At 33.8% G+C, this 14,125-nt stretch overlaps 1 protein-coding gene across 7 annotated transcripts in view; it reads right to left on the reverse strand.

The window, feature by feature from the left end:
• The window catches only part of ARL15 (ARF like GTPase 15), a 235,825-nt gene that overhangs the window by 129,214 nt on the left and 92,486 nt on the right, over positions 1–14,125 (reverse strand). For all 7 annotated transcript variants that reach the window (XR_012052727.1, XR_012052726.1, XR_012052725.1 and 4 more), the window contains one exon: positions 13,431–13,639. Coding sequence is in view for 4 of the 7 variants with exons in the window: in XM_030258806.4 (XP_030114666.1) it covers positions 13,431–13,639 (209 nt within the window). In the remaining 3 variants the exon portion in view is untranslated. The remainder of the gene's footprint in view (positions 1–13,430; positions 13,640–14,125) is intronic.

A 14,125-nucleotide genomic window follows, 5' to 3' on the forward strand; every position in this document is an offset into this window, starting at 1 on the left:
GACAACATTATTTAGGGAGTGGAGAAAGTAAATGGAAAGAGAATACTAGTAAGGCTTAAATGTGCCTTGATTCGGTGTTCTGATTTGTTAAACATTTCCCCATTATTTTATGCCCTAATAAGTTTCCATTGACCAACATGACCTAAAGCTACACAGAAAGCTAGCTCAGTGCAGAGTTTCCTAGAATGTATCTCCACCAAGTTGCTGCAACTAAATATCAGTTAAAATAATTGAGAAAATGGAAGCATACATATCATAGGAAATTCTTTTCGAGACTAATGTTTGGGTATAGTAACAACCATGCCACTTTGAGCACCATGCTGTTTCAAAATACACTAATCCTGTTTCAAATTCTAATAATAAGTGAATTTTACAATGTGTTAAAAACAGGAATGACATATTGTGAAATTAGCTGAGAAATGCAGCACTGAATATAAAAAATTTACTTTGTTACCCACATTCAACTGTCAGTTAAACCTCAGGTTACCAGGAGGTAAAACTATACCTTATATCTACCATAAAGAAAAGATGACCAAGATAAACCAAAAATAATCTGGCACCACAATATTAATACATAATCCAATATAAGGTAAAACTGAAAGTTAATGTTCAATATGAATACTGAAGCCTGATGTCCTGTTGTCTTCTCTTCCCTTCAACCAAGAAGAGATACTCCCTTGATTGTCAGTGAAATTATCTAAATGATCAGTGGGAGCACAGCCCCTGAAGTCAGGTAAGAAATACAGTCTTAGTTATGGGTCAGCTCTTTTCAGCTCTTTCATTTCATGTATTTCTAATTGCAAAAAGACATAAGGATCAAGACAATCACCTCTGTCTATGCAGCACAATCTAGAAGTTAACACAGTTGTATGGCAATAGTGAAAACCTGACTTTTGACAGCCAACAGTAGTAAGAATCAATTAGTGAAACTTCTGGTAGCAGAGAGAAAAAAGTACCTTACCCTAAGACCACCCATTTGTTTTATTACCTACTGCTACAATGCACAATGATAATATAGCTAAAAGGCCGCACTTTGATTGGAATAGGTAGCTTCAACTTTTCATTTTTGCAATTGCAAAGCAGCAGACTGTCAAGTCCAATTCAAGTGTTGAGGTGGAAGCTTTACTATTAGAAAAATAACTTTTTAGTATATAAAGACAATTTTTGTGTGTGTCTGCATTTGTAAATGTAAATTTCAGATAAATCTATGCCTATTTCAAGACCAAAGGCATGAAGATCAATGTTCACTCCAAGACAAACAATCAAGGATATGAGGGCAAAAAAGTATCATAACATGCTGCAGAGGATTCAAAATCTACATTCCTGGGCAAGTAGAGCTAAAATCTTATTTTTACATACATATTAATATGTGTGTATATATATATATATACATGTATGGATTTAATAGATATAAATAAAAATTATATATTATACAAACACGTGTACACATACACTCTACAGATCTCAAAATAAGCAGCACGGGCACATAATTAAGGGGTCCCCAGGGCTCATAAAGAAAGTGCAACGACCTTGTTAGTGTTTGGCCTTTCTTTCGCACCCAGTCTCATTGTAAAACAGTCAACCATGAAAGTACTTTAAAAAGCTGGTTTTCTTTTTATTTACAGCATGATTTTATAATGTACCATTCATGTTTTATAGACGCTGGTACTTCTGTATATCTTTCTGCCAAATTCAACATGAACCACAAACTTTCTAATTTACAACTTTCAGAAATTTGAATGCTTTTGAATACCAGGATTTTCAACTTTGCAATTTAATGACAACCCTGCCTTTGGCCTTTCCTGACCTGTTGTGAAGTAAATCAGGCACACTAATGTGGGCTAACAAGTCTTTTTCACACTGTTCGATCACCCTGCATCTTTTTTCTCAGCAGACACCGCCTCTCTCCCACTCTCTGTCTAGCCATCCTCCCTCAAAGCAAACAAAATGGTCACTGTAACCCTGCATTACTGCTCATTAGATCACAGGTTAGTCAAGTGGAACTGCCCGAGGTTCCCAAAGGAGAGCTATACTTCAAAAATCTGTCCATGTCAAATGAAGAAAAAACCCCTGAGCGTGGGGTCACCCAGATCAATGATCAAAAGAGACTGAGAATAGTGGAGGGAAAAAAAGAAAAGAAAAAAAAAAGATTAAAAAAAGCCCTTTTTTGTAAAAAAAAAAACAGCCTTCTGTATAATAAATCAGAATAGAAAAATACTAAGCTTTTTTCCCCACTTTAACAACAGTCTATTTTGGCTTTAAAATGTTTTTTCTTGTTTTTCAGAAGATTTTATAAGAGCAAGAGTATTTTTAAAGTGTTAAGACTGAGGCTTCAATAAAACTCAAACTTACTTTAAGAAAATTAGCAAGAGGAATAATAATGGAAGATAATGGAGATTTTCTCTCCATCATATAAATACTTATGTATTCCAAAAGGAGTCAACATCAACTTCATTCAATTATGACTTTAATTTAAACAAATCATACATTCTGAACTTTGTGAGAAATTATATGGGTAGCATGTCCACAAAAAAGGTAGTAAAGCAAAAACTACACAGTCTGAACTCTTCTGCTACATGACAGATGTGCAGGCACGTGCAATACTTCAAGAATGTACAGTACCATGACTATGGCCTCTGTTTGTCTTTTACGTGCAAGGGCAATTTTTTAGTAACAATCACAAAAACAAAAAAACCTGAACTGAATTTTTTAAAAATTTAAATACAGTAATAATTTTGAGTAATACATTTTGATTCACAGAACAGATCAAATTACTCAGTGAAGAGCACTGCTGTTTAATAAGGGTCTGTGCAGACATAGGTAATAGTTATCAAATGCATTAATACTGCTTATTCAAAATGAGTTATGTATTTCTAAAACAACAAATATACACTGTGTACTAATGAAGACGCTGTTGCAGCTAAAGGGACCTGATTGTTTCCTGGAGTATTGGTGGCAGAGCATCTTTTTGTTTACAGCTCTGATAAGATTTCTTCTCTGCCCTAGAGAGTAACTAAAATTTCACTCTCTTACTCCCTTTATCCTCAATCATGAGTAAAGGCAATATTAACAACAAGTAAACAAATTGAAACAGAATATCTGTAGCAGATTTGTACTTAAAATACCGTCTGTTGTAAAAGCATTACTGCAACAGAACAAAGCTACAAGAAATCAAAGGAAAGAAATCTTTAGAGTACTTAAATGTTTCACACAATGTAGTAAACATAAAAAACAAAGTAAGACAGTAAATACTGTGATAGTACATTATGAAAAAATATTGAAAAACTTTTACAAAATAAGCTTGTATTAACAGAGAGACTGATGAAACAACTTATTTTTAAATAAAGAATGCAATTGTAGCAAATACATAACAATATAGGCAGTAATCCATTTTATCTGGATTGGATAAGTCTTTAAAGATGAAGTGGATGAAGTCTTTAAAGCAAAGCTCATTCATGAAAGCAGGTTGGGCTTTTTGTTTTTTGTTTTTTTTTTTTTTTTTTTTTAATTAATCAGTTTGCTAGATGCCTCACACATCTATTAATAGGCAATAGATGCCTGTTAATACTTGAAATGGAACTCCAGCATGCATCATCTTTAAAGATGCCCACACATTCATACTGAGTCTTTACTTTTAAGACAGTATTGATACGGCACAGGCCTTCTGACCCTTGCAACTTCACATCTAATCAGAATCCGAACAACTAAATATAACAGAAGAGATCAGAAAAAGCAAAGATATTGAGAAATATGTAGTCATAGCTATGAATTATTCAATACACTGTCAATACTCTGTTTTTGAAAACAGTAGGAAAAAATACAAGGATGATGTGTGTAAATTTGAATAATAAATGAACACATTTTCAAGTAAAAAATTGCTTCACTTTGCTTTTTTAAAATATGTTACCTAGTTAATTTGTATGATCCTTCAAAAAGTTCTTTTCTAGACTAACTCAAAATTTCAGGCTGTTCATATTCTAACAGAAGTTACTGTTTCATGTCAGACTGCTGTAATAGATTTTCTAAACATTTAAACTATTTTGAGAAAACATTTATGCCCATAAAGATTCCAGCATGACTAATGATATGCTGCAGTATCAACAAATCATCATTAGAATAATGTCGTTATATTCAAAACTCTGTTTCTAGTCTTATGAAGACAATTGTTCCCAGATGCTAGAGTGGATAACTCATGTTTCTTCAGAAGCATGTCTGCATCTGCTCTTGAATCACTGCAGAAGTGGATGGGAAAATGGTTTCCTCTTTTTGAACCAAAAGTCATTAGGCACTGAACAGAAGTGGTTTCTGATGAAACAATGGGCACTGTTCAGCCTATATCACTATAGAAGAAGGCCTTCAATGGCTCCAATTTTCTTTAAGTAAAAACTCATAGTACTGCATCCTCATTGCCCCTGAACTGTGGGGCCCTTCACTACTTTTGAATTTGCAGAACTCCATTCCATTCTTTGTTTTTGTTTGAACCCCAGAATGCTCTCTACTCATCTCTTCTGTTTTACTGCCAGTGAAGTCTTGGGAAGTAACAGGGGAAGGGGTGCATGAGACTTGTCAGCAGACCCCGTCCCTTTCTCCTGTTACTCCTTCTCTCTGATTCATTCTATTTTCAAAAACAGCAGTGTCCTGCCCAGCAAATAAGCCCAGAAAAAATCTTTGATTTTTGTCTTCCACCATACCCAGAGAGCATCCAAGATTTTTCCAGAAGCATAATGGCTCGAAAGAATGCCAGGGTAAAAAAATGAGTTTGAAACTGAGAAGGGATAGGAAAGAATTTAATCTCACCTTACAGTAGTATGTGCTTCCTTCCTGGCCTTTGACAATTGTAGCATTGTTTCAGTAACTTCCAGACCACTGATGCAAAGATGATCCTTTCCCCATCCTGTCACTTGGGAAAATATCATTGTTTCATGAATTCTCACATACATGCCAACATCTCCATCTCCAGAGGTTTATGATTTGTTTTCACTCATAGGAATTTTACGCTCAAAAATCTGAAGAACCAGCCTCTGACAGGCCAATGACACCTCAATTTTCAGGTTTATTTTTCCTTACACTGCAGCCCATATTCAAGAGAAATTCTCCTCAAGCATCTTCAGAAATGTTGAGTTTCAAAAGGAACAGAAAGCCTCCAATGCTCAGGCTGAGCTCTGAGAACCTTCTATGTGACACAGGTTTTAAGAAACTCTGCATACACATGTTTCGAGTAAGGTCTTCAGGGTGTTGGTAATTACAGACAATAATAACCTATGCTGTGTCACAGTGTAGACAGTATTGATGCAGCTGAAAATTTTCTACTTTTGTGGCACATAATTAAAATCCAACTTGAAATACTTACAGAGATATGAAATGGATAGATTTCCTCCTGCTGTGGTTATTGTTGAACTTCCCTGACATGACCAATTAAGATGCTCATCATGATTTCCCATGTGTGTTAAGTGTGTAATTCCTGCAGAATGGACTGTGGCCAGAAATTAATTTCATACACTGCATACCTACTCTGATGGAATGAAGATTATGTGATCATAATCAACTTGAAAAACATTTATTTTAAAATTTACTTTGCTATATTGAGTACCAAATATAAATTATGTGGTTCAACTATAAAAAATTACTTTTTCCTTGGTAAAACAAGGTTCACAGTATATTTAACTTGCCTTTAATCAGCAAACTTATTTTAGCACTAAAAAGAAAAATAGAAGAATAAGTCCGCATATTTTAAAAATCAGCAGTTTGTATTATTGAACTCAAGACTTCATTCTAGTATGTATATGTATGTATATGGGTGGAAGATGGGTGTTTGAAAGAAAAACACATACTAAATCACTTATAATAGAAGTTTTCAAACTTGATCCAATGCATTAGTAAATACTTTCCCACTATTTTTCAACTGATCCTGAGACCATTTTTGATAAAATGGTAGACTTATATTTCGAAAGTAGTTACATAGCCACTGTTTTGTTCCATTTCTTATAGTTATTAATTCTGAGAGAAATACAACTTCTCATGTTCATGTAAGATGTCACTGACAGTAATTAAATTTTTGAGCATTCAAGAATTCCCCAGAACAGCAGTGTCACAGACACAGAGGTTCAAAAGAGTCATAATGATTGTGTGGTCAGATTTGTATACAACAGGCCTCAGAATTTCATTTAATTCTCTACTAAAGCACACCAAATGTTTACCAAGCCAAAAAGGTTTCAAAAAGAACTGTAAAAAGCTGTGCTCTTTTCTAACAGTCCTTACCAAATACTATATAAGTATTTGTAAGTATATGAATATTTATTAAACAAATTTACTAAACTATGTATATAGGTTTGTACCTCAAAGCATTTTAAACTTTCTCTCATAAATTCACTTTTTATTTTTAGAGACTACGCTCTATCTTTACAGTCATTGTATTTAGTTCTGCAAGTGCAGCCAACTCCTTCTCTTTGAATGACATTTTCCTTCTTTCTTTGCTTGGAAGTCAACATAGACACTAAATTTTCAAAGCACATAGTGAAAATTTATGCTTCTTTTCTATCTCTCTCTCAAGTCCAGTAAAAGTAATTGCACACCTACTCTAGAACATTCATTTTTAAGTAAGAGGGAAAAATTATTTTCCAGTATTTCCTGTATAATCTTCCTTTATTATAGTTCACTATAGGGGGATAAGCCAAAAAGGCATGAGAAGTAACGTGGTAGGTAGAAGGGCACAACTCTCACTGGATTTTAGAGGTCCACACTTCCAACTTTCCACACCAGTTCTAGTTTTATACCTTCCTCCTACATCTTGTTTGAGCCTGTACACCAATTATCCAATTGTTTTCTCATCTGAGTTTATTTAAAAATAAGACCTTCAGGAAGGATATTAGTTAAGTAATTTTTAGGTCCAAACCAGTTCATCACATGGTTGTACAGACAGACTGTCACACCTGAAAGACAGGGGAGGCAGAAAGGCCAGCAAGCAAACGAATACTGCTGATAAAATAAATGCTAGAAGTACACATCATCTATATACATATAAAACAACTATTTGAAGACCCAAATAGTGCTGTAAAAATCCATGTCTGATGTTCAAAACTATATACAGCGATACTCTTCAAAATCTACTCCAAGACATGCAGCTCCTTTTTCTGCAGATATGCACCTGGCACCATTAGGTACAAAGGGCCATTCAAGAGATTTATTTCTCTAAATACAATTTCATGTTGTGAAATGGGTGTATGTGGACAGTACTTCTACTCCTGTGTCCTAGCTACTCCTACTCTTTATCTTCTTGTACATTGTGTAATATGTGTACATTTGCAGGTGTTCTCAAGTATTTGTTTTGGTATCTTCAGGAACACAATTCCAAATCAGAGTTTCTAGGGGTAGTCTTTGAACACATTTCCTTGCAGACTTACATATTTGTCAAGAGCACAACTATTCAGAAAGATACTTTTCTTCATTAAGTTTTTGTTTCTTTGTCCCACATATATAATATGTATATATATGCAATATTAAGCTTTACTAAGTGATATTACTCACCAAAACATTATCAACTATACCAATTAATCTTTTTAGCTAATGAATATATTGACAGTTTTATCTGTTATGGCTTTGCTTATTTTAAAACATGATTGAAACACAAATTCATGTAAGGAAAAGGTGTGGTTACTATCTGGATTCAGTCTTGCAACTATGAAATTCCTTGCTGTTCACATTTAGCTAGGATATGGATCTACTCACATTTATTTAAATCATTATCTTCTTAGATTGCATTTTTTATATATTATTTTTATTATAGGATCTTTTTGTATCTAAATCATTTTCCTAATAAGTATGAAGAAATTTTTAATCAGAATGGAAGTTCATATGAGAAATACAAATAGGAGTAACTTCTGCATTGTTCTAAACAGGGCAAAACTAATATTGTCTAAACTCTAGTTTAATATTCTCTCCTGCAAATGTGTTCATAACTGAAGTCTGACAAATAACTCTTCTGTTCCCTCAAAGGCTACAGTTGTGAAGGAAGAGCAGCCAATACTCAAAATAGCAGAATCCAGCTCCAAAACAATCTTCAAATATCAGGGGATACACCTTGGACGGAAAGAAGTATTTGCAGTGAGGGGATTGCAAATATTAAGGTCATTAAGGTCACTATGATCTCAAAAACAGGGTAGGAATCTATATTTTGGCTATTTACTGAAGTAATCTGAAGATAAATCATCCAGAAACACTTCCTTGAGGAGCCAAAAATCTGCCCCCGATTTAACTTTGCTCTGGATGTCCCTGTCACAAAGCATACAGATTTGCAACATCTGGTCTTTGAAAGATTTGAGAGGCTTGACCATGGTGAAGATGGGACAGACTGCAGAGAAGACTTTCATTTTCACTCTTGGTTGTAGGCTAAGTTTTTGCATACCTGCTCCACTAGAAAACATTTGCTCAAAACTGTGCGCTAAGATACTACATACTCTATGAAGCTAAACCTCTTTAGTAGTCACTGTTCAATGCAGTTTTTCAGATTGCTAGTAATGATATCTACTACTGATACACTGAAAGGGTTTCCAAAGAAACCCTTTTCACCCAACTAGCAGAAACCACAAACAGCATGAATTATGGAAAAACAGTACAAAGACATTGGAATATAAAGAAGTGACTACATCCTGGAATTAAGCCTGTCATACTAGGCAGCCAATTTAGACCATTGGCAGGCCCAGAAAGTCCAGTTTGCAGCGTGCTCCAGATCCCCACCACCAGTAAGAGCCTCCACAGATGCTGGCAAACCTGAGCATTCTCCTGCATGGTTATTTAGCTTTAAGATATTTAAGGCTTCAACAAGACACTGTTTATCTACAAAATTATTTCTAGACATAAACAGAGAAGAAACTGACAGAGTAATTAGATAACGGCCCTCACAGCCCTAAGATGGCTGTTTTCATAAGGAGAGTCACCATCTACAATTCTGCTAACAGAAAACCTAATTAAACACTGTCAGTGATTCAAAATCCATATAATCTTTAAAAGATAAATACATCACAATCTATATAAATATGCAACAAACCTTTCACACTCACTTTTGAATATACTGTTTGCACTTAAAAGATTTTTTAAAATCTTGGTCTATCAAAGAAAAAAGGACAATGAAAATTACTCTCCTATGGAGTTTGACACCCCCATCAAGTAAAATATAAAGTAAGGTCTCATATGCAAGGAAAAAAAACAGCACTTGTCATCAGTGTAAGCTTTCCACACTATTATTTTCCCAACAAGTATATTCAAAACAATGGTATAATCTTAAAATAGGCTGAGAATAAGTTGATTTACTGTTAACTAGTAAGTCTATATTAAAAAGTTCTAGCATTTTTAAAAATGGAAATTTAGAACAGGTCTTCAGTGATTTCTCCTGTTACTATTGGTCAACAATTTAAATATATGAAATAAATTTATTATTTGCCTGAATTTTTGGATAACTGAGCAAAAACCCACCAACAGGTTATACTGTATGAATGTCTTTGCACATATGGTCTTAGAATAGAATAGTTCAAATGGAGTGGACCTACACAGATCATCTAATGCACCTACAATCTTAAAAAGAGCCTTAAATATAAAAATAGAAACATCCCAAAGTCAACACACTGCCAAACAAGAAGCTCTTTCACCAGTGAACTGGAAAAGGTAGTTCAATTTGATTCCTCCTTTGGCCAGTTCTATATGGCTTCCAGGAGTCCCAAACAGATTCAGACAAGTATAGAGAATAGCCTCCTCCTAAAATATAGTGGCTACGGACAGCTTCCAACGCATGCAACTCCTAAATATTGCTCTGACCCAGGAGAAAAGTACACACCGGTTCAACTCACGGGAATCCACTCCAATATCCAGTATTACTCTCCTGCAATATTTTAAACCTGTAAGAGAAATCTGACTAATCAAAACCAGTTTTGGCAATCAAAAGTACGTTTGTGTGGGAAAGTAAAAACACATTCTGTCAGGAAGATACTTATTTTAAAAAAACATATAATTAGATAAACTGTTTTGAAACAGCCTCTATTTTGGAAACCATTGCCAAACTGATATGCCACCACCTTCCCTCATATGCTGAATAACTAAATTTATTTCACAATTGTAAAAGTTTTATTTACTATTTCATAAGTGTTCCAAAACTACAGTCAGAACTTACTTATATATGATTAATTCTTCATTACTGTAACTTTAATCTAAAATAAAGTTATTCTGGAGCAAACCTATTGAAACAAAAACAATTGTATCAGTTTTAGAGCCTCTTTAATATACACAGTCTTTATTTCAGCATTGCTCATTAGAAATCACTTAGCAGATATTTTAAAACATCTAAATAAGTGCTATTATCATAGGAAAAACAAAACAGCTTTAAAATATCTTTGACATGGGAAGATAGAATAACCATCAAAGAAGTCTACACAAGAGAAACTGGACAGACATCTTTATTTATAGTTTTTAACTGAAATGCCATGCCATTACTTTCTTGAGTTCATTTAAAAATCAAAATATAACCAGAAAACAGCTAACCAGCAACAGAACTCAGGGAATAAAAGGGTTACATTTACTGATTACTATTTCAGCTTGGCTTCTCCTGTAATTTTCCCTAGTCACTTCAGTAATATGAAGTATATTCTGCAAAATTAATTAGGTTAAATTGCATTTCATAAATTAATAAGTTATTTGGATATTTTTACAAATAGATACTTTTACAAGTATCTATTATATAGCTGTGAATTGAACTATTCATGTCATTGTTTATTACTTACAGCACATAGATTCCACAGTATCATTTCTACCTAAGCAATGTATGGAAAAAAACAAATTAAATAAAGTACAACATCGTGAAAAACTGAAGCAACTGCACTTCCCAACAAAAAATATAACTAACATCTGTTGCAGAAACTGCTTGGCACTTGCACAGTTTTGTGAAGAATTTTTGTGTAGATAAATATTTTTCTACGTTTTCTATTATGCACCACTCAACGCAGACATTTTCCTTAATTATACTCCAAGGAGTCCTTTCATATCCATTAAAGAAAGGCAATTTGTTGCCTAAAAGAATGCACACATATTTTTAAATTTCAACTGTGATTCATCTGTCTTCTGACATATGAAAAAAATCAAGAAAATACCTATAATTAATGGACGTATTTCTGCAAAAATTTTAATAAAACTCTCAATGCTCAACATATTACATTGGTTACATATTTTAATATGTTGGTTTTATATAAGGAATGGTCTTGCGATTCATCAATTTACTTATATTCCACATCTCAATAATGAGGAAAATAGCACAGCAAAGCCTTTAGGGAAGCAAGAAATTACTGTTTTAACGTTGGTAAAAATGACCGAAGAAGGCTTCTACTTTGTACACTCAGCAAACACAAATAATCATTTTTTTCAGGAACAATGTAACAACTTTGTGACATTTTCTCTCTTTTTCTTTTAATTTCACTTTCCACTACTCTTAATTAAAGAACTTCAGAATCACTGAGCTTGTCTGCTACTATAATAAACGGTAAGAATTTTTTTTTTAAAGCATGCAGTAGAAACCCATTTAAATGCTATTGTAAGCATACAGAGATGTATTACCCTACTGAGATTTCAAGGAACTGGTAATGAAGAATGTGGTGAAAATGAGGGTACTGCCAATAACAGAAAAGAAATGTTAACTCTAAATACCCACAAAATTCAGCTCAGACCCAAAAGTCTACCCACATCGGCTCACATGCAAAATGAGAGAGTTACAAGTATAATTTGCTATAGAGCAAACCAACTGACATTACATTCATTATTAATATGAAATTGGACAAAGAACATTTCTTAAATTTTATTTGCTATCAAAAATTTCACTTAATATTGAACCAAATTTGGCTTCTTTGAAAATGAAAAATATGGTAAAATACAAAATACTTAAATCATATAAGAAACAACCCTTCTCATGATGAAAAATATGATCTGTATTGCTCTACAAAAATGTTAAAGTCAAGGCATATAAACTATATTTTGATGATAAAACCCAATGAGTCTTGTCTCAGGATATTGTAATTTTTTTAAGTGGGAGGTTTTTGCCTTTATGCTGTATAATAAACTAGGCCAAATAATTAAATTTGCATATCAAAATCCATATTACGTTTCCTATAAATAGTCATTACTTTTTTCTAAGTCTGTTTTTTATATTAACAAGACTGGAATTTGTAGGTACTATCCCTGCATAACTTTTGTATACCTTTTTATGTAACTTGATATTTTCAATCCAAATTCTATTTTTTTCTATTTTCCTAAGAATGAATTTTCAGAGGAAAAGGACCAACAATTTTTGAAAATACTTTACAGTGTAGTTTACAAAAGTGTCACAATCTCTTCTTAAAAACACTGCTATACTCCAGTGACATTTACACAATTTCCTAACATATAATAAGCTTAATTTCTTTTGATTCGGAAAGGAGACATAAGTAGCAATAAAGAAACAAAGGCTGTATGTTCAACAACACTGTACTAAGAGCAGCTATTTTGCAGTTCAGTTTGTTCTGAGCTGAAAGTCTAAAATTTCATATTTCAAAAAAACAAAAATCTAAGAAAGAATCAGTTTAAATACAAAGTATCAAAGCACAATAAGGTGCTGAAACAGTTTTCACTCTGCTGCACTCACAGAACAAACGGATTTCTCATATAATCTTTAAGAGGAGGAGTCCTTTAAATGACATGAACAGAATGACACAACCCGATTTTAACTTCTTCCTACAATTTCAGAAGTAATTTTCAGCATTTCCTCAAATGTATCTGACATGATAGGAATGTAGGCAAGACAAATTTCTCAGAAACTGAAGAGGAAAAGGTACACTGAATAGAACAATTACATAATTTACTGTGAGATAGCTAGAAATTAGACAAAAACATTACGCCTTGGAACAGGAAGATGAGAACCAGTTCAGGACTTCAGAACAGGAATTGCAACTCTGACCTGACATCAGTACACAGCAGTTCAAAAAAAAGCTTTTACATAAAAAAGACAACCTATAGCTGCAATGTATTGCTTTAAGCAGTGGAAAAGAATGGAGTAATGGAACAGTGCAAAATTAAAAGTAATAGCAAATAAAAACCCAAGTTAAACAAAAAAATCACTGTCCCAGCAGCTTTTTATAAGAGTAGTTTTAAAAACATCTTTCCTCCCTTAAGCAAAATATGGTGAAAGCAGAAGATCTGTTTGTATCCAAGTACTACTTGTCTGTTTTCCAGAACAACCAAGTCTGTATAGACTGTAGTGGACTAAGTTTTCAGGGATGGGGACTGCTCCTGGTTTGCATACTTACTGTAGAGAAGAAACTGAGGCCAGTCCTTAATCAGGATGTCAGGGTAACAAGTGATAGTGGTTTGCTGGTGTACAGAAAGTAAATACAAACAGGCATGAAGCTGACACATTAACATACCTCTTGCACTGAGCGAGCTGCTGGCTTGTCTTGGTGATTGGCCAGTATTAAAAACGGCAAAGTACATAACTGTGGGTGCTGAAGAGCAGAATGCAGCTCATTCCTAGCAGTTTCTAGATCATCTTCAGAGGAGGCGCTGTCTAGTACAAATATTACCCCTTGGGATCCTTGGTAGTAACGACTCCAGTATTTCCTGATATTGTCAGCTCCTTTCAAGACAATAATGAAAACTAATTAAAACAAGAATAGTTTAATAAATATAACACTTGTAAGTGAAAATATACCATCTACTTAGAAAGATCAAAATAATTAATTTTCTCTCTTAACAATCATTCAAAAAATAAAAATAAATAAAAGCAATAAAAAATCCAATATATACACACACCAATGTCAAATCAACATTGTTTAAATAAGGAAAGAAGTTGACTCAATGCAGATTTCTTCCATTAAAGCTTCTGCTCTGTAAATGAGTACTGGCAGAACTACCATGCTTACAGTACCACAGAGCTTAATCTTTTACTTTCTCTCTGGAATATCTTGGCACTAATACCTAAACCTTTACCCATTCTTTTTCACTTTGCCCTGCAGCTCCTTGTCATAAACCTGCAGCTTCTGTCATGGCAGTTGCTCCTTTCTGATAAGGTCTTCCAGTTCATCTCCAAACCATCAGGCAACCACTTCATAATTGGGGAAAA

The sequence above is a fragment of the Taeniopygia guttata genome, chromosome Z, assembly GCF_048771995.1.
Source record: "Taeniopygia guttata chromosome Z, bTaeGut7.mat, whole genome shotgun sequence".
In the NCBI taxonomy this organism is placed as follows: Eukaryota; Metazoa; Chordata; class Aves; order Passeriformes; family Estrildidae; genus Taeniopygia; species Taeniopygia guttata.